The 18,595-nt window shown below is 37.6% G+C and overlaps 1 protein-coding gene across 2 annotated transcripts in view; it reads left to right on the top strand.

Annotated features, from left to right (window-relative positions):
• Window positions 1-179: 179 nt before the first annotated feature.
• Window positions 180-18,595, top strand: part of SEC61A2 (Sec61 alpha 2 subunit (S. cerevisiae)) — a 23,382-nt gene continuing 4,966 nt past the window's right edge. The window contains exons 1-9 of one of the 2 annotated variants that reach the window (XM_010854094.1): window positions 180-315; window positions 2,381-2,448; window positions 3,594-3,659; window positions 6,898-6,976; window positions 10,082-10,213; window positions 10,335-10,444; window positions 14,279-14,432; window positions 15,396-15,556; window positions 15,866-16,063. In XM_010854094.1, the coding sequence (XP_010852396.1) occupies window positions 309-315; window positions 2,381-2,448; window positions 3,594-3,659; window positions 6,898-6,976; window positions 10,082-10,213; window positions 10,335-10,444; window positions 14,279-14,432; window positions 15,396-15,556; window positions 15,866-16,063 (975 nt within the window). In that variant the 5' untranslated portion in view covers window positions 180-308. Of the gene's footprint in view, window positions 316-440; window positions 2,449-3,593; window positions 3,660-6,897; window positions 6,977-10,081; window positions 10,214-10,334; window positions 10,445-14,278; window positions 14,433-15,395; window positions 15,557-15,865; window positions 16,064-18,595 lie in introns of those variants that run through there. The other variant, XM_010854095.1, reaches the window with a different exon arrangement.

Genomic DNA, 18,595 nt, shown 5'->3' with positions numbered 1-18,595 from the left:
CAGCGTGAAGACCGGGCAGCCTGGCCCCTTAGAGGGTCGCACCTCCTGTGCTCCGCAGAAGGACGCCCACGCCGGCGGTGGTCATGACAACGAGGCCGACGTCATCTGCGCAGGCGGCCTAAAGCCAGGCTGTCGTCAGAGGGTGGGGCTTGGGGGGGGTGCGACAACGCGGGTCACGTGGGAAGGGGCGGAGCCTGCGCGGGGCTGGCCGGAGCGTGTCGCGAGCGGGCGCCGAGGCTTGAGCCTGGGACCCGAGCGAAGGCCGCGCCGAGGCCGCTGGGCCCCGCCGGGCCGCCCCAGCCGCCGCCATGGGCAGTGAGTAGCGGTGGTAGGCCCTTCCCGAGGGCGCGGGCCCCGACGGGCCGCAAGCGGGGGGCCGGCTCAGGCCCGGGGTCGCCTAGCCTGTGGGCCGGGGAGGCGCGGGCGTCTGCGGAGGGCGCGGGCCGGGGGCCTCAGCCGAGGCTCCTCCAGCTGTGCGAGGCTTAGCCCGGGCCGGCTGCGGGGCTAGGACCGGGAGGCCTGGGTCTGCGCATCTCAGTGGGTGGCGTGGAGCGGAGGACGGCGCGGGGAGGCCATTGGTTTTGGGGGCGGGGAGTTAAGGAACCAAGAGACACCTGGACCACTTTTAATTTTTCAAGAGCTTAGGAAACTCATATTTTTATTCCCAAATCACCCTTGGAATATTAGTTGTGATGAATGAAGCTCCCTGCCTTGTTTCATTTTTTAAAAAGTGATGCACGGCGTGTATTTTAGGGGAGGAAAGGAGGCGATTGGTGGCCTAGCGTTTTCGTTCAATTTTTCATTCCAGTCATTCTGTAGCGTTTACTGAAAACTCAACGTGTGTCAGGTCGTATACGCCTTAGGGACAAGGCCTTATATAATGGGAATCTTTCGAGGGCCCTTCCCCAAACCCTCAACACCACGTATCTTCACAAATATACTTACCTAGCCGTTGGGGTGATTGTTAGATGAACGGATTACCGCAAACCCAAGCCGTGCACCCACTGGCCTGCTAACTAGTGGACATTTGCGGAAAGCTTAGAAGGAATAGGAGACCCTTGGTCTTGAATTTGCAGTATGAAGCGTTAAATTCTACAACATAGGAAGAGTGAGGTGGCAGACAAAAAAGCATTGCTTGAACATGAATATTCCAACACAGATGACCATAAACCAAGAAATCTGGGAGGGTAGCTTAGGTTGAAGTGGGAAGGAAAAGGGTTAAGGGGATTCTAGGAAGTTTCCTGATGTGATTGACATTTGTTTTGTAGTAGAGATGAACACTTTGATAATATTCAGATTTGCTTTCCTAGTCGTCTTAAATGGTACTCGGGTAACAAATAACCTGCTTATGAGAATTTATGAATTCCTCTGTCAAACATCAGTGGCCGCCATCACTTTGAGAGATTGTATAAAAAGATAGTATAGTCAAATCAACTATACTTCAGTAACATAAATTCAACAACAACAAGAGCAACAACAAAAAAGATGTTTTAGTCAACTTTTGGCTAACTGGCTGAAGTGTAATTGCTCATGTCAGTTTTAAAACAATTTCATGATGTTAGTACGTAGAATCCTGTATGTGTAAGGGAAGAATGATCTTAACTAATAACCTAGTTGTGGATTTTTGTTTTTCTGCACATTACAGACACTAGCAGAGGCTGAATGATTATCACCTTCATCCTCCAGTTCTTTGGCAGGACTTGACTTCTCAAATTATAGCCATGCCAGAAGAGTGCCTATCCTGAAGTTTGGTCTATCTTACTTTTATACATTATGAGTTGTCTGGGAAAACAGTACTTTCTATTGAAATGTAGTCATCATTCTCTGGGCTGAGGATTGAACATGCACAAGTACTTTGAGGTTTTCTTATATGGGAGAGCATCCAAGCAATGAATAGTGACTTAATGAAATGAAGTAGAGATTGTATACAGTACTTTTAAAAACCTGTCTAGGCAATTCCCTGGTGGTCTGGTTAGGACTTGGCACTTTCACCGCTGGGGTGTGATATTTCTCACTTATGCATTTCAGCATCTTTCAGTCCCAGATTGTCAGTCCTGCAGTTTCAGCTCATTTCTTGTACTTGCGTCCTCTTATGGCCCGTTTCCTTCCATGATGCATGTTCTTGTTGGTTGACTGCTTTTGCTCCTTTTGATGTAGAGATGCTGACTGAATTACTCCTTTTCTGTATATGTAAAGGGGTGGGATTCAAGCATGAGGAAGCAAATTACTTTGAAATGGAGAGCATTATGATTAATTCATTTTGGGGGTGGGAATGGGATGGATTGCCATTAAAAGAACATTTGTATTTGATTCTGCAAAAATAAAAATCTTTTTTAAAACTTTGTAATAGGGGCATTTATTCTTTTTTTTTTTTAAACAGTCAAATTTTTAGAAGTTATCAAACCTTTCTGTGCAGTTCTACCGGAAATTCAGAAACCTGAAAGGAAAGTAAGTATAATATTTTTGTAATATAGGGGGTAGCCAAGTGACTTACTCTGTTAAACTAGCTACATTGATTTATTTTCCTCAACCTTTTTCTGGTTGTAACTGGAAAAATGCCTGTTCCTTCTCTTCACAAGAGGCATAAAAGTGAAGAAAACTAGTGTAGACCTTTTAAATCTAGATAGTTTATCTCATGGTTTCCACAGCAACTGTTCTCTAAATTGTAGCATTTCCAAGCCTTATGTTTCTTTGGCCTGTGTGTTAGATAAGATACAGTGTTCTCCTGCCTATTATGATCCACCACACTAGAAATGACCCAGTCTCATGGGTCAGTTTTCACGCATACCAACATACCAACCGTTTCACATAAATGGATCGCAGCTGGGCAGGTGAATACCTCTCATTTCTTGATTCATTCAGTGCAGAGAAAAAAAATCACAAACATGCATTCAAAAGATGGAGACTGCATCCATTTGTTCTTCCATCCATCATTGTGGACTTTTGGAAGTAAGGCATTTCGATTCTAGAAATATTGTTAATCCCAGATGTTCCTCTTTTACTGTACTTTCAATTTCTCATGGAACTAACCAGAATAGGGACCAGAAAGAGATAAGTAAAACTTTTTGTTAAACTGTTTTATAATATTCAGAAATATATTTCTTTTTTTAAGTTTATTTGAGGTTATAAAACAGTTGTTCCCATTACATGTAAGGTATGCTAAGAAACTATAGCTTTTCATAGTCTATGAAATACTCACCAAATAATATTACAGACAGGAAGACAAATACCATATGATATCACTTATTACAATAAGTGATGGCTTTGTGTAGTATGGTGTTAACTGAAATGTGTGAATATTGGATGTGTGTCTTTTTATCCTTTTCAGTTTCAGCTAACATGGTGCAGTGTATTAAGGCCTGCCTGTATTTAAACTATAGTACTTAGGTCTCAGATCCAAGTAAAGAAAGATGCTTGAGAAGTTTAGCTGTTTGCTTTAGCTGCTACTCACTAGGGTGAGAGTATTTTAAGAGTAAATAATAAGAGCATGTCATGATGGAGAATGCTGGTTAAGCCTTAATATGCGTTTTTGCCTTTTTTTTATATTTGCTGTTTCTTGGTTTTGATTGGTAGTTTTGTATTTTGTTGCACAGATCCAGTTTAGAGAGAAGGTACTATGGACTGCTATAACTCTCTTCATTTTCTTAGTATGTTGTCAGGTATGTAACCAAACACTGAATAAATGTCTGTACTGTTATTCTCAGGTCTTGGTTGGTTATAATTTGAGAAGCTAATTTTAGTTCAAATAGTAAATACACTGAATTATTTTGAGCATTATCTTTTTAGAAAATTATTTATTGAAGTATAGTTGATTTACAGTGTTTCTGATGTATAGCAGATACTGAATATAGGATATTGAATGGACTATAATTCCCTGTGCAATACAGTATTTGTTTATCCACCCTGTGTATACTAGTTTGCCTCTGCTAATCCAAAACTTACATTTCATCCCTCTCCCCTAGCCCTTGATAACCATAAGTCTGTTCTCTATGTCTATGAGTTTGTTTCTGTTTTATAAATACATTTATTTGTGTTATATTTTAGATTCCACATATAAGTGATATCGTATGGTATTTATCTTCCCTGTCTGACTTACTTCACTTAGTATGATCATCTGTAGGTCCATCCATGTTGCTACATTCTTTTTAACAGCTGAGTAGTATTCCATTCTCTCTCTCTCTCTCTCTCTGTGTATACAGCCCATATCTTCTTTAATTCATTCCTCTGTTGATGGACATTTAGATTGCTTCTGTGTCTTAACTATTGTACATAGGAGCATCATCATTATACATACAACCCACATCTTTTATTCATTCCTCTGTTGATGGACATTTAGATTGCTTCTTCGTTTCATCTATTGTACATAGGAGAATCATCATTTCAATCTGAGTTGATAGTGAAATGATTCTTCTACTGTGTATTTCTTTTGGTTTCCTAGTGGGTTTGAACATATTTTCTCTTTTTCCCTTAGATTTCAGTTAATGATCTTTATTCATTTTCTTCTTAAGATTTTAAAACTTGGTTTATGACAAGTTTTTATATATAAAAGTGTTAAACCTTTGACAGTTATCGTGCAGATATTTTTCCTTTTTGTTTGCTTTTAATCATGTTGTAAATAGCATGTTTTAATTATAAATCCTCCAAAGCCAAACCATTGTATTTGCTTCTACTGACCAGCCCTTAAACATTTTGGGTTGCTCCCATGTCTTGACTATTGTAATTTGTGCCACTATGAACACTGGGGTGAATGTATCTTTTTGAATTAGAATTTTTACCTTTTCTGGATATATACCCAGAAGTAAGATTGCTGGATTATATGTTAGCTCTATTTTCAGTTTTTTGAGGAACCTCCTGTTTTCATTTTACATCAAAGTATAGGAAGGTTCCCTTTTCTCCACGGTAAGATTTTAACTTTTACTTCCTTTACAAATGATATTGAGCAGCTTTCTCATATACTAATTGAGTATTTGTTCATCTTTTGTAAAGTGTTTTCTCCCCAGATCTTTTTCCTGTTAAAAAAAATTGCATTATTGTCCCATTAGTGAATTGTATGCCTTTTAAAATATTTTCTGGATATAAGTCCTTCATCAGATACATGTATTGTGAAGATTTTCTCCTGTATTCATCTAAATAGTTTTAGCTTTTATGTTTTGGTCTATGGTCTGTTCCAAGTTAATTTTTATGTATGGCATGTGGTAAGGTTAGGGCTCATTTCTTTCTATATGGACAGGCCAGTTGAAAAGGCTATCCTTTCTCCATTGAATTAACCTTGGCATCGTTGTTGAAAATCAGTTAGCCATTTAAGCATGGATCTGTTTTTGTACTCTCAGTTCTGTTCCATTGATCATATTCCATCATTATGGTAAACCATAACTGTTTTGATTACTGTAGCTTTAGACTGAATCCTATAATTAGGTTGTAAAAGTCATCCAACTTTGCTCTTTCTTCTCAGAATGATTTTGTCAGTTTTCAGTCACTCATTTGAATTTTAAAATCAGCTTGTCAGTTTCTTTAAGAAAGCCTACTGGGATTATGATTTTTATTGGTTTGAACTTATTGAATCGTTTAACCCAAGGGTCTGCAAACATTTTTTCTGTAAAAGGCCAGATAGTAAATATTTTCACCTTTACAGCTAGAACCCAAGAAAACTCAAGAAGAAGAAACATAACTTGAGTTATATTACTTGAAGAGTCACATTTCTCATGACTTTTCTTGCCCTTAATTTACGTATTTTATGTTATTTATTATTATTATTTTTTTGTAATGGATTTACAGAGTTGCCAAGCTGTACCTTTCTGTCTTTCTCATGCTTGGGGATTCTGCCCAGGACCGATGATTTCTTGGTTCTCTTTCCACTGAATCTCCAACAGGTTTATTTTCCCTTCCCAGATGCAGTTTAAGGGTTTGGGGTCTGTCGTTCTCCATAGTATTTTTTAGCTTGAGAGAATGGAGGGAGGTGAGATCAGCTGAGAGAAATGCCGTAAATGGGCTCGTCTCTCTCATTAGACTTTTGTTAGTGTCGTCTTGTGAGGGTCCTCTACCCAGCAGATGCCATTAGCATCCCTTCAAGTTGGGACAACCAAAATTGTCTTCCTAGACAATTCCCAGATATCCCCTGGGGGACTAAGTTGCCCCAGGTTGAGAACCACTCTTTTCTACTTACTACCACAACATAAACACATCCTGATACTAATATAAGCTTCATAGTATAATTAAAAAGATTTTTTTTCATAGTATAATTTTTAATGGCTGCATTCTACTGTGTATACTGTCTTCAGTCTTACATTTGGAGCATGGCTTTGGCTGTCATTTGTACCCATAGCTTTGCAAAATTATTCTGTGACTTGGTAGTTATATCCTAAACTTTAAGGATAAAGAACATTTTCTTTAATTGCAAAAAACATGAAATTTATCATCTTAACCATTTTATTTTATTTTGCTTTTTATGTAAAGCATTTAATCAGTACCTGAGAGTTTGAAAAGTTTGAAAGTCTAGTCGCTCAGTTGTGTCCGACCCCATGGATTGTAGACTACCAGGCTCCTCCGTCCATGGGATTTTCCAGGCAAGAGTACTGGAGTGGGTTGCCCTTTCCTTCTCCACATCTTAAGCATTTTAAGTGTGCAGTTCAGTAATGTTGCATATATTCAGATTGTGTGCAGCACATCTCCATACTGATAAGGAGTATTTCACCAGTAAAATTTACTGGTGAAAAGTACTAATTTCCATTGTTTGTATTTTCCCTAAAAAAACTATACATTTAAAGTATTCTTGTTTGGTTAGAGAACTTGAGAAGTAGTGTTTTTTTAAGTATTGCACATATTGAGTGAATGCATTATTAAGTTCAAACTTAGTTTGTATAATACATTTTTCATGAACTATTTTATGTAATCTTATAGATACCACTGTTTGGAATCATGTCATCAGATTCTGCAGATCCTTTCTACTGGATGAGAGTTATTCTTGCATCCAACAGAGGTGTGTGCTGCTTTTCTTTTGCCTCCATACTAGTGCATCGTCTTATATTTTTATTGAATATTTGTATTTCTTCTGTGAGTGGACTTGTTATAAATCATAGGAAATGACTGAGTGGTTTAAACATAAAACTGAAATTTATTGGAAGGATACTAGTTATTTTTGAAATCCAAAGAGGAGGTAGAATAGCTTAGCCTTGGGGAGAGAGAATCAGACAGTCTTCAGACCTCAGCATCAGGGGCTAGCTGGGAACATTGTCTTTGATTTAGCTTCAGCAGCTCCTGGGTTCTTCAGTTCTCAGTTCATAATTCCAGGTTACCACAATTTACATCTGACCCAGCCAGCCTTGTTTAGAGTTTCAGGGTTACTTAGTATAGATTTGGGTGCTGGGATTTCCTCCTATGTTGGTATTTTCCTGAGAAAAGAACATTACTGGGAGTGGCTGTGCCATTTATCTCTTTTTTCTTTTTCTTTTTTTTTTTTGGAAGGGATAGCTATATTCTCTGTGTTGTACAATACATCCTTGAGCCTGTCTTACACCCTGTAGTTTTTAACCTCCCACTCCTCAACCCCTATATTGTGCTCCTACCCCCCAGCCCTACCCTCTAGTTTGTTCTCCGTATCTGTGAGACTGCTTCAGTTCAGTTCAGTCGCTCAGTTGTGCCCGACTCTTTGCACCCCCATGGACTGCAGCACGCCAGGCCTCCCTGTCCATAACCAACTCCCGGAGTTTACTAAAACTCATGTCCATTGAGTCGATGATGCCATCCAACCATCTCATCCTCTGTCGTCCCCTTCTCCTCCTGCCTTCAATCTTTCCAGCATCAGGTCTTTTTAAATGAGTCAGTTCTTCCCATCAGGTGGCCAAAGTATTGGAGTTTCAGTTTCAGCATATGTCGTTCCAGTGAATATTCAGGACTGATTTCCTTTAGGAAGGACTGGTTGGATCTCCCTGCAGTCCAGGAGACTCTCGAGTCTTCTCCAACACCACAGTTCAAAAGCATCAATTCTTCTGCGCTCAGCTTTCTTTATAGTCCAACTCTCACATCCATCCATGACTACTGAAAAAACCATAGCTTTGACCAGATGGACCTTTGTTGGCAAAGTAATGTCTCTGCTTTTTAATATGCTGTCTAGGTTGGTCATAACTTTTCTTCCAAGGAGCAAGTGTCTTTTAATTTCATGACTGCAGTCACCATCTGCAGTGATTTTGCAGTGAGACTGCTTATTTTGTTATTATATTCACTAGTTTGTTGCATTTTTTAAATTGCACATGTAAGTGATACCATATGGTATTTGTTTCTCTGGTTGACTTATTTCGCTGTTGTTATTTGTTCATTTTAAAATCCATTTGTGAGAGTTCTTTGCCTCTTAAAGATTTGAGCTCTTTGTTACTTGCGTCTGAATATTTTTCTTTTAACTATTATCCTGTCTTTGGCCACATGGAGGTTTCACAGTTGTATCTAATCATATCGTCCATCTTTTTCCTTGTGGTTTTTAGGTATTTTGTCATGTTTTGAAAGGCTTTTTCTCTTCCAAGACTATGAACATATTCACTCCAAGTACTTGTGCTTTTTATCTTTTATGGTTAAAATTTCTAAATATCTGGCCTTTATTTTGTTGGAAGTCATGAGATAGGGAATCTAGGCTTAATTTTCTATACATGTCTAGTCATTTGCCAAGGTCCATTTATTCTTCTTTTCCCTACTGAGTTGAAGTGCCATATTTCCTAAATGAAATGTTCATTAAGTTTGATTGGACTAATTTTTGGACTAGATTTATTTGCAGTTTAAATTTTGGTGATTTGATGTAAAAAGACATCTACCCACCTGCCTACTAGTTTTAACAATGACATGTTTTTATCTCTTTACCATTAAAGAAGTATTTGAAAAACACATGAAGTCCATTTAAGATGAAATCTTTCTCATATTAAAGGCACCTTTTCAGCATTTATAAAAGTCAGGAATTAAGGTTGTGATGTGACAGAACGACCAATGGAAACGTGGTCTTGGCTATATGGAATTGTTAGTTTTGCATATTATCTTACATGCTTGGTGTATTTGGTTTTCTTTCTTTCTTTCTTTTTTTTTTTTTTTTGCTAAAAGTGTAATGCTTATTTTCTACAATGAAAAATTTTAGAAAATAGAGGCAAAAAAAAAAAAAAAAAGAAAAAAATTATCCATAAATCCACTGAGTAAAAATAACAATAAAAACATCTTTTTAAAAATTTTATTTTATTCAAAAATAGTTGATTTACAATGTGTTAATTTCTGCTGTACAACAAAGTGATTCACTTATACATTTACATACTTTTTTTTATATATTTCTTTCCATGATGGTTTATAATAGGACACTGAGTATAGTTCCTTGTGCTATACAGGAGGACTGGAGCACAGAAGGACCTTGGCGTTTTATCTTTTCTATATAGTAGATTTTATCTGCTAATCCAACCTCCCAGTCGATCCTCCCACCCCTCTCCCCCTTGGCAACCACAGGTCTGTTCTCTATGTCTGTGACTCTGTTTTGTAGATAAGTTCATTAATAGTACAAGCATCATGATAGCCAAACTAAAATAACAGGAGATGATTTTCCATTTAAATAGTCAATCAAACTCTACATACTATTTTTGAGTACTTTTTCCTATCCAGTATGTCATTAACATTTTTATGCCATTAAATATTCTACAACATTGATTTTGATGACTTTTTATATAATTTTAGATTTTGAATTGAGAGAGACACAACTATTCTTCAGTATCATTTCTTACTAGCTTGGTATTTAATTTTTGGACAGTATATAATTTTAAAATTCTGCATTAAAATGTTTAGTGTAAATTTTAAGAACAGTGATTTTGGACATAAATCTTGGACTACTTCTTTCAAATGGTTTCACAATTTAAGTTTAGAATTTACAGAAATTTACATTTTTGTGGTATTTATAGTAATTTTGAGTCAATGTGTTGTGAGATTGTGTTAATAAATCATTAACAATCTCATTAACACAAATTCTCACTAATCTCTATTGGGTATGTGCCATGCGTGCTAAGTTGCTTGGTTGTATCCGTTGGGTATAGTAAAGATTATTTACTTCTTTCCCCTTCCTTTACAGGAACTTTAATGGAATTGGGCATCTCCCCAATTGTAACATCTGGTTTGATCATGCAGTTGTTAGCTGGAGCCAAAATCATTGAAGTTGGAGATACACCCAAAGACAGAGCCTTGTTCAATGGAGCCCAGAAATGTGAGTATCAGTACAACTAAAGAGTCTTTCCCAAATTTGAGAATTTTGTGGTAAAGGTGTTTTTCTAGTCTTTCTTTACCTTTGGTTGTAAGTATGTCCTCCTTTCCCCCGTTTTCGTCAGTATTTGGTATGATCATTACCATTGGGCAAGCCATTGTGTATGTCATGACGGGCATGTATGGGGATCCTGCTGAAATGGGTGCTGGAATCTGTCTTCTTATCATCATTCAGGTAAGAAATCCAGTTTTTCATACAGAGATAACAAAAACAGTTTTTTTTTGGTAACAATTCTTTAGATGACTAATATAGTCATTTTCTTACTTTTGAATTATTTTACTTAATTATATTTTGATTATTGAAGTAACATATAAGTTGTATTGATGTAAAAAATTAAAATTTATTGTAATAAAGTGTAGACATGTAATAAAAGAATTACGGCTCTATCAGCTGTATTTCACTGACTCTAAGATGCACATTTTGATGTCTCTGAAATCAGGATGTTTTCTTAGACCTGATGGTCTCTTACCCGTGCTGTCAGCCAGGCAGTCATTGTGATGGTGGTCACTGCCCGCGTGTGTATGTCAGCTTGGTCACAGCTGTTTGTATCATCCTTACATCACTGGGTTACGTACATTGTTGATACAACATGCTGTTGGGTTTAATTGCTTTTTAAAATGTCTTGCAACAGTCTACTGTGATTTGTTATTGAACAGTTACTATATATAAACAGGCACAGAAAGAGCAAGCTAGATGATAAACATCTAAGTCTAAACTTTTTTATAAGCAGACAATAAAAACTCTTTATAACAGGTTATTGTCATAGTTTAACTGTAGTATTTTTTCCTTTCTTAGTGGCACACATAATAATGTTACAAATAATAGTATCTTGTAATCAGTGAAATACCATATAAGCACACATGTATATATCCTGTGGGTTTTTTAAATGGATATGTTGGAATAGAATTTTTAAAGGCCAGCATCATTTTTCCTCCACTAAGAATCTTAAAATGTGTAAAGTTTGAAGGATATTTGAGGACTCCATTTTTCTAATGCAGTCCTTAAAAATCCTTTGGAGAAGTTACCCAGGAATGCATTGTATTTAAGTTATCTAATAGTATTTACTATATTTTGAAAAGAAGCTTGTGTAAGTTAAACACTGAACATCTAGGGTCCTAGTTATCTAGGAAATGCCTCTTGTTCACTCTATGAAATTAGGATTAATTTAGGAAAACATTTTTTTAGTGGTCAAAAGATTAAGATCAGAAAAATAGTTTAAAACACTCTTTTACTAGTGTGTGTATACATATATGTATATATGTATTGAGAAATGTTACCATTTTCAATTGGCATGGTTAACCATCTTTTTTAATAGGAAACCTTACATGGGAAGCAAATCATAGTAAGAAGATTGGATAGTGAGTATGAATTAGACCAAGCAGAAAGGGATTGTTGCGGTATTTATATGTTATTCATTAACACATATCATAGGGCTTTTCTAAATGAAGTGGAAATATTTTGTCTTTTTCAGGGGAGGCATTTTTAATGGACTGTAAGGAAGTTTTCTGAGCCCCTAGTGAGTTCCCATTTGGAACAAGGTACATTTCTTTAAAGGATAGCTTTGTCATTTCTTCATTTAAAAAACACCTTGAGTGGCAAACTTAAAACCCCTGGGAATTAGAGGAAGAAGTGTTACAGTAGATGGGGAGAGAAGGTCCTCTGGAAACTGGTTTTAGTATCTTTCAGTACTTCAGTGTAAGGATGCTGATACACCAGTTCTTGCCTTATTTTGTTTCTATGATAGCATTCGCTTTATGATCATAGTTAGAATAACCCTGCTCTTTAAAAGACACTCGGAATTGGCATCTATCTAGCTCTTAGAACATTATACATCAGTAAAACTTTTCTAGTGTTTTAGTAAGGGCATATTTATATTCTTAGGAATTTCAGCTGACCACTTCTAGGGTAAAGTATTGACTTCTTGAATAGTCAGTTATGAATTTGAATTGATAGAGAAAATGGAGTTAAGCTATTTTAATTTTTCAGTACCAGAAATCAAGGAGGAGTTAAATTTCTGGAACAAAGCAAATAAAGTGGGTATATACTAAGTTGTTTACATAAATTCAGGTGCACAAATATTTGTCCTGTGGTTAATTCTTCTAGTGTTAATGTATAGAGAAATTTTTCATGTTTGATGATACATATGGGTAGTGACCCATTGCCTCTTTTTAAGGCATTGCTAACATTGAAAATGTGTGGATTCACTGAAGAGATATGATTGGATCAGTGTGTTTTCACCTAGAGATTTTGAAAACTGTTTGCATGCTGTTATGTAAGGTATTTCTCACCTTAATTATTCTTGTTTCGTTCACATGGTCAGTGTTTTTCCACTATTGAGTTTTGGGATCTAAATAGGGGGTCTTGATTACAGTTTTCAAAAAGAATAGACAGTATCAGTGTGCATGGGACAGGGTAGAGGTAAGTATTATTTGGTCCAAACTGAGTTGTGTGTGTGTGCACACATGCACGCATGAGCAAGGCTGAGATGTTAGTGTTATTTTTATACATACTTTAGAGGTTCATATGTACTGAACACTCTAGAAAAGCATGCAGTTAGTATTCAGGTTTTTATCACTGTTCTAATCAATGAGATGCTTTCAATTCCTGATTTCTCATTCCCTTCTCATAGGCATGCATGCTTTTTTTATTTTTAATCATCATTTATCTTAATCTTTCAGTTACAGAAGCCATTTCTCATTTATTTCCCTGTAATTCCTTTGTCCAGTTAGAGAGGCATGAGTTTGTTTTTATTGGGTATACACAGATCACCCTCCTGTCTGATGGGCGTGGATGTGAACAGCGTTTTGAAGAATTGCTGCTGTTTCAGAGCTGCTTGTGTGACCTTAGGCAGGTCATTTAATCAGAAATCCATGATAGCACTTTCTGGTTGGCCAGTGGTTTGTGGACCACTGTCATGCTCCATGCGGTGTGGGCTTCTGTATTTCTGATGAGGAGTATGTACCTGTTACATAATCATGGTCAAAATAGCATCTCAGTAGTTAAGTGCTAGCTTGTCTTTAATCTGGTCAGACTGGTAAACTTGGTTTTCAAACAGTAAAGAATTTGTGAGCTCTCTTAGAAGTTTTGAGAATTTTACCTTTTTTACAGTCCATTGAAATTCAAACTGAAAGACTATAAGTAGACAAATTAGGCTCTGTACAGCCATTGAAATGACAACTCAGAAAAAGAGAAAACAGAGAAAATGTAAGGTAAGCATACTTCCAGCGGTGTACTGGGAGGGAGTCGTTTGACCACAGAGGTCACTTGCAAAGCTATGGATTATTTCTGATTGGTACATACTTTTACTGAAATGTCTTCTCCAAGAGGAAAATTAAGAATTTTCAATTTCACATAAGTTAAAGTTAGTATGCTTTCATTTTTTAAAAAAATTATAAGCTTAAGAACCTGGTGAACCCTTAATTGTCTCAGGTTTACATTTTGTCATTGTATGTATGCATTGTTACGTTGTTATAATCTGTGGACATATTCATGGTCTACTTTTCAACTCCTTCTGTGTATATTTTATATTATGTATAATACACATATAAAATATATAATACTTAAAAAGTATATCAGCATAGTTCACATGCTCTTCCTTTAATGGCCTGTAATATTGCATCTTGTTATCGTCACATGTTTCATTTGGTTTTTCTCTTCCTTGAAGCTATTTGGAATGCTCTCAGTTTCTTGCTGTCATAAATACTACAACTGTAAACATTTTTGTTTTAGGGTACTTCTCAGTAGGCTTTATTTAAACATTGTAGAGAAATATAAATATACTTTAAAAGTCAAAATGTCAGCTTTAAAATGTGACAACATTTCCAATCCTCTGATTTGCAGAACTGGCTTCCAGTGAGGGTTGAAAGATGCAGAGAATCATAATAGTGATACTGCAATAGCTAGGTTTTAATGTTGAAAATGCCTGTACTTTGAAAGTAGTCTGTGGTGTTCACTGCCCCTTTCTGAATTTATTCTTGCTTCTGCTTACTTGCATTTCTTTCCCCACAGTTGTTTGTTGCTGGTTTGATTGTGCTGCTGTTAGATGAGCTGCTACAGAAGGGTTACGGCTTGGGGTCTGGGATTTCCCTCTTTATTGCCACCAACATCTGTGAAACCATTGTCTGGAAGGCCTTTAGTCCCACTACCATTAACACTGGCCGAGGTACAATGCACAGGGACACAACTGCATGGGTTTGGCTGGATGTGTGCGAGAGGAGCACGAGGTGGGGGAGCAGGTGGACCTCAGACGCCCTGCTTTGCTGTCCCGGGCAGCAGTGGATGGCAGTTTTTCCAAAGCGAATAAGCGGAGATTGGTGGAGTATGAAGTATTACTCCAGAAGGAATATCGAAATTTTAGCCTCTGCTCATTTAAAAATTCAGTGATTGCAAACACTTAAAAAATCTAATTGTCTAAGCCATTGCTCCAGAAGTCATTAATTTTGACTGATTTCAGCACTTGCAGCAGATGCAAAGGTAGTGGATTAAGACTTTTCAGATGGAGAAAGAAGTGTCATTTATTGTGGCATCAGAGAGCACGAGTGCTTTTGCTGCTCTTCTCCTTGGCTTTGTAATAGCTCCTACATTTGGAAACACTTGACTTTCACCTTACCCACCTCCACTTCTCTGAAATGCCGTCCGAGATTTGTAATGATTGACGTCCGACCTGACCCCAGCCTTAAGACAAGCAATAGCAGTGATGGCTTATTAATGTACTTGGGAAAGTGAGCTTGAAGGCCAGCCTGGTAGGGGAATGTTGATCTTTTCGTTCTGACATCTGTTTGCTGCTTTGCTGCTGCTTTTCCCCATCTCCATCCCCCTCCCCCAAAGTAAAGGCGAGGCCAACCATTATGAACTAAATATTTGCTTTGGTTTATTCTTCTTTGACTGTTTTCATCAAGAATAGTCTCTTGAGAAAACTTCAAATTTACGCTAACAAAAGGTACATTTGCCTCAGGGATGTCAGTATTTTTTAGAAGCTCCACACATGGCTGTATCATAAAGAAAACTTAGTTGAATTATTTTGACTGCTGTTTTCTGCCCTGTACTGGAGCTTTAGGGTTGCTTGTTGACTTTGGGACAACTTTGGGTGATGAGGCTGCAGCTGATTTCTATCTTGATTCATCAGGTACGGAGTTTGAGGGCGCAGTCATAGCTCTCTTTCATTTACTGGCCACCAGGACAGACAAAGTCCGAGCCCTGAGGGAGGCTTTCTATCGTCAGAATTTGCCCAATCTCATGAACCTCATTGCCACAGTTTTCGTGTTCGCTGTTGTTATATATTTTCAGGTACGTATACCATCTTTGTTGAAGTAAGTGGGGTGTGGATTTTTATTCTGCTCTTAAAGGAGGAGTATGCCATTTGAATATTAGTAGCTAACAAGTCAGCATTTCAGAATCTAGTTAGGCAAAAGTTCCATTGTTCAGTAGACGCTGAGCTGCAAAGTATCCATGGTTATGAAGTAGAGAAGGATTTCTATTTCTGTGTGTCTGTGTGGAAGGGAGTTTGCTAGCACTGTCTTTGCAGATTTCCTTCTGTGACTGTCCAGATTCGTGCTGTGTGCAGTCCCTGACTCACTCCTGAGCTTCCTTTTTCAGGGATTCCGTGTGGACCTGCCCATCAAGTCAGCCCGGTACCGCGGGCAGTACAGCAGCTACCCCATCAAGCTCTTCTACACGTCCAACATCCCTATCATCCTGCAGTCCGCCCTGGTGTCCAACCTGTACGTGATTTCCCAGATGCTCTCGGTTCGATTCAGCGGCAACTTTCTAGTAAATTTACTAGGACAGTGGGCCGTGAGTATTTCATTATTTATTCTTAAGTATTCAGATTTATTGTAATTTGCATTTCGTGCGTATATTTTTACCTGGAAGAGGTGAGCCATAATTGAAGCACTTGCTGTAACATTTTCAGGTTCACTTATCTATAGCACAGTTTATCATTTATTTGGAACTTGTAAGCTTGTAAGCATTGTGAAACTAAGACTGGCCAAGTACTTTGTATTATTTTACATCTAAGAAGCATTTTCACATCTCATTTAAGTGACCTTTTAGGTTAAGATTACAGTTGCTCTTATGAAAATGACTCCCTGTTTTGTAATCTTACTCCACTCTTGTCTCAAATAATGTTTTTTTCAAAGAAACAATTTGCTGATTATATGGGAATCTAAAATCGTCCTTTCCTGCCTCCCCTGCGGTTTTTCATAGTCCGAATGGCAGTAAAGTAGTCTGTGATTAGCTGGAGAAAGGTATGTAATTACTAGTGAAGAAAGAACAGAGTTGCTAGAAATGGAATCCAGTAAATTCTGCCTTCCTCTTCATCATAGCTCCTTCTGAAGCACTCCAGCCACATCGTGATCAAGATGTGAGTTATTGCAGATTGAATTTTGACTAGTTAAAATTTTCAACTGACCAAGGAGTATTTTTCCCTCTTAAAACTATAGAATTAGAGAAGAGTAAGATCCTTTATTGTTTTCAGAGTATGTAATTCTAGAATTTGTATTCCCCTGAAGAATTATTTTTTTTTAGTCATTCCTGAAGTATGGTGCTTATTCTGTGCATTTGTCTTAATGTGCTACTTTTGCATTATAAGTTGTAGTGACATAACTTTCTGCTTTTGCTGAAAGCCATTTTTTAAAATATAAAATTGAATAGGATGAGACTGTAACTTGACTGCCAGTTGAAAGAAATAGGATTGCCTTTACCCATAATACAGTTGACCCTTAAACAGTTTGGGCTTCAAGTGTCCACTTAGACTCAGATTTTTTTCAGTAATAAATGCTTCAGTACTGCACTGCCTGCAGCAGGCTGAATCCTGCGATGCAGAGGAGCCATGTACACAGAAGAGTAACCATAACTTATACATGGATTTTGCCTGCGTGGAGGTTCAGTGCCACAACCCCTGCAACTGTTGAAGGGTCAACTAGACTCCTTTTTCACTCATTTTACAGAAATTGGATTATCTGTGGTGGGGGAAAGGGCTGTCCCTCCCCTTAAGAGTTGATGTGCGTACTAAGTAACTTCAGTCATGTCTGACTCTGCGACCTATGGACTGTAGCCTGCCTGGCTCCTCTGTCCATGGGATTCTTCAGGCAAGAATCCTGGAGTGGGTTGCCAGGCCCTTCTCCAGATCTTCCCGACCAGGGACTGAACGCATGTCTCATTATGTCTCCTGCATTGCAGGAGGGTTCTTTACCACTAGCGCCACCTAGGATAAACTTTGGCAGTAGTTACTACTGTGATAATTTCACAGTAATAAATCTATACAACTACTCAGTTGTATAGATTGTGTTGTGATCTCAGTGAGATTTTCTTTAAAGAGATGATTGGGAAGTTTAATTTGTCTATACAGGCCATTTGATTTGGAATTAGTGATTCTAGGGGCACAGTAAAGGAGTCATTTGGAAATTGTAATTTCAGGAACAAGACATTTTAATCATTGCATCCAAAAATTGCTTGCCCACCCTGTATGCCCAGAACTTTAATATAAACAAATATATGTTAATCCCATTTCTTTGACTGTAAGAATTCATAAATGTGTGGATAACAAAATTCAATTACAGATATTTATTAAAAGACTTCTTTATAATAAATATCAGAGTTTAGGCAGCAATGTTTTAGTCTTGTGTTAATATTTCATTTGATTCCATTCTTCATAGTGAAGTGAAGAAATGTGTGTGTACTCTTACATAATTCAGAAAATTTCATATTCTAAATGTTATCAGAAATTGATGTAAATGTAACCATATTCCTGTCTTCAGGAAGAGAAGGAAGTCTTCTCATAGTTGTATTACAATGTTTTTTAAAAAATTGCTCTTTTGTTAGTATATTCGCAATGTTTTTTATGTAATAGACACTATGCCAAAGCCTTTGACTGTGTGGATCACAATAAACTGTGGAAAATTCTGAAAGAGATGGGAATACCAGACCACCTGATCTGCCTCTTGAGAAATCTGTATGCAGGTCAGGAAGTAACAGTTAGAACTGGACTTGGAACAACAGACTGGTTCCAAATAGGAAAAGGAGTACGTCAAGGCTGTATATTGTCACCCTGCTTATTTAACTTATATGCAGAGTACATCATGGGAAACGCTGGGCTGGAAGAAGCACAAGCTGGAATCAAGATTGCTGGGAGAAATATCAATAACCTCAGATATGCAGATGACACCACCCTTATGGCAGAAAGTGAAGAGGAACTAAAAAGCCTCTTGATGAAAGTGAAAGTGGAGAGTGAAAAAGTTGGCTTAAAGCTCAACATTCAGAAAACGAAGATCATGGCATCTGGTCCCATCACTTCACGGCAAAAAGATGGGGAAACAGTGGAAACAG

The sequence above is a fragment of the Bison bison genome, unplaced genomic scaffold (genome assembly GCF_000754665.1).
Source record: "Bison bison bison isolate TAMUID 2011002044 unplaced genomic scaffold, Bison_UMD1.0 scf7180017864337, whole genome shotgun sequence".
Taxonomy (NCBI): domain Eukaryota; kingdom Metazoa; phylum Chordata; class Mammalia; order Artiodactyla; family Bovidae; genus Bison; species Bison bison.
Note: the sequence above shows the minus strand (reverse complement) of the source record. Positions and strands in the feature narration are given on the sequence as shown.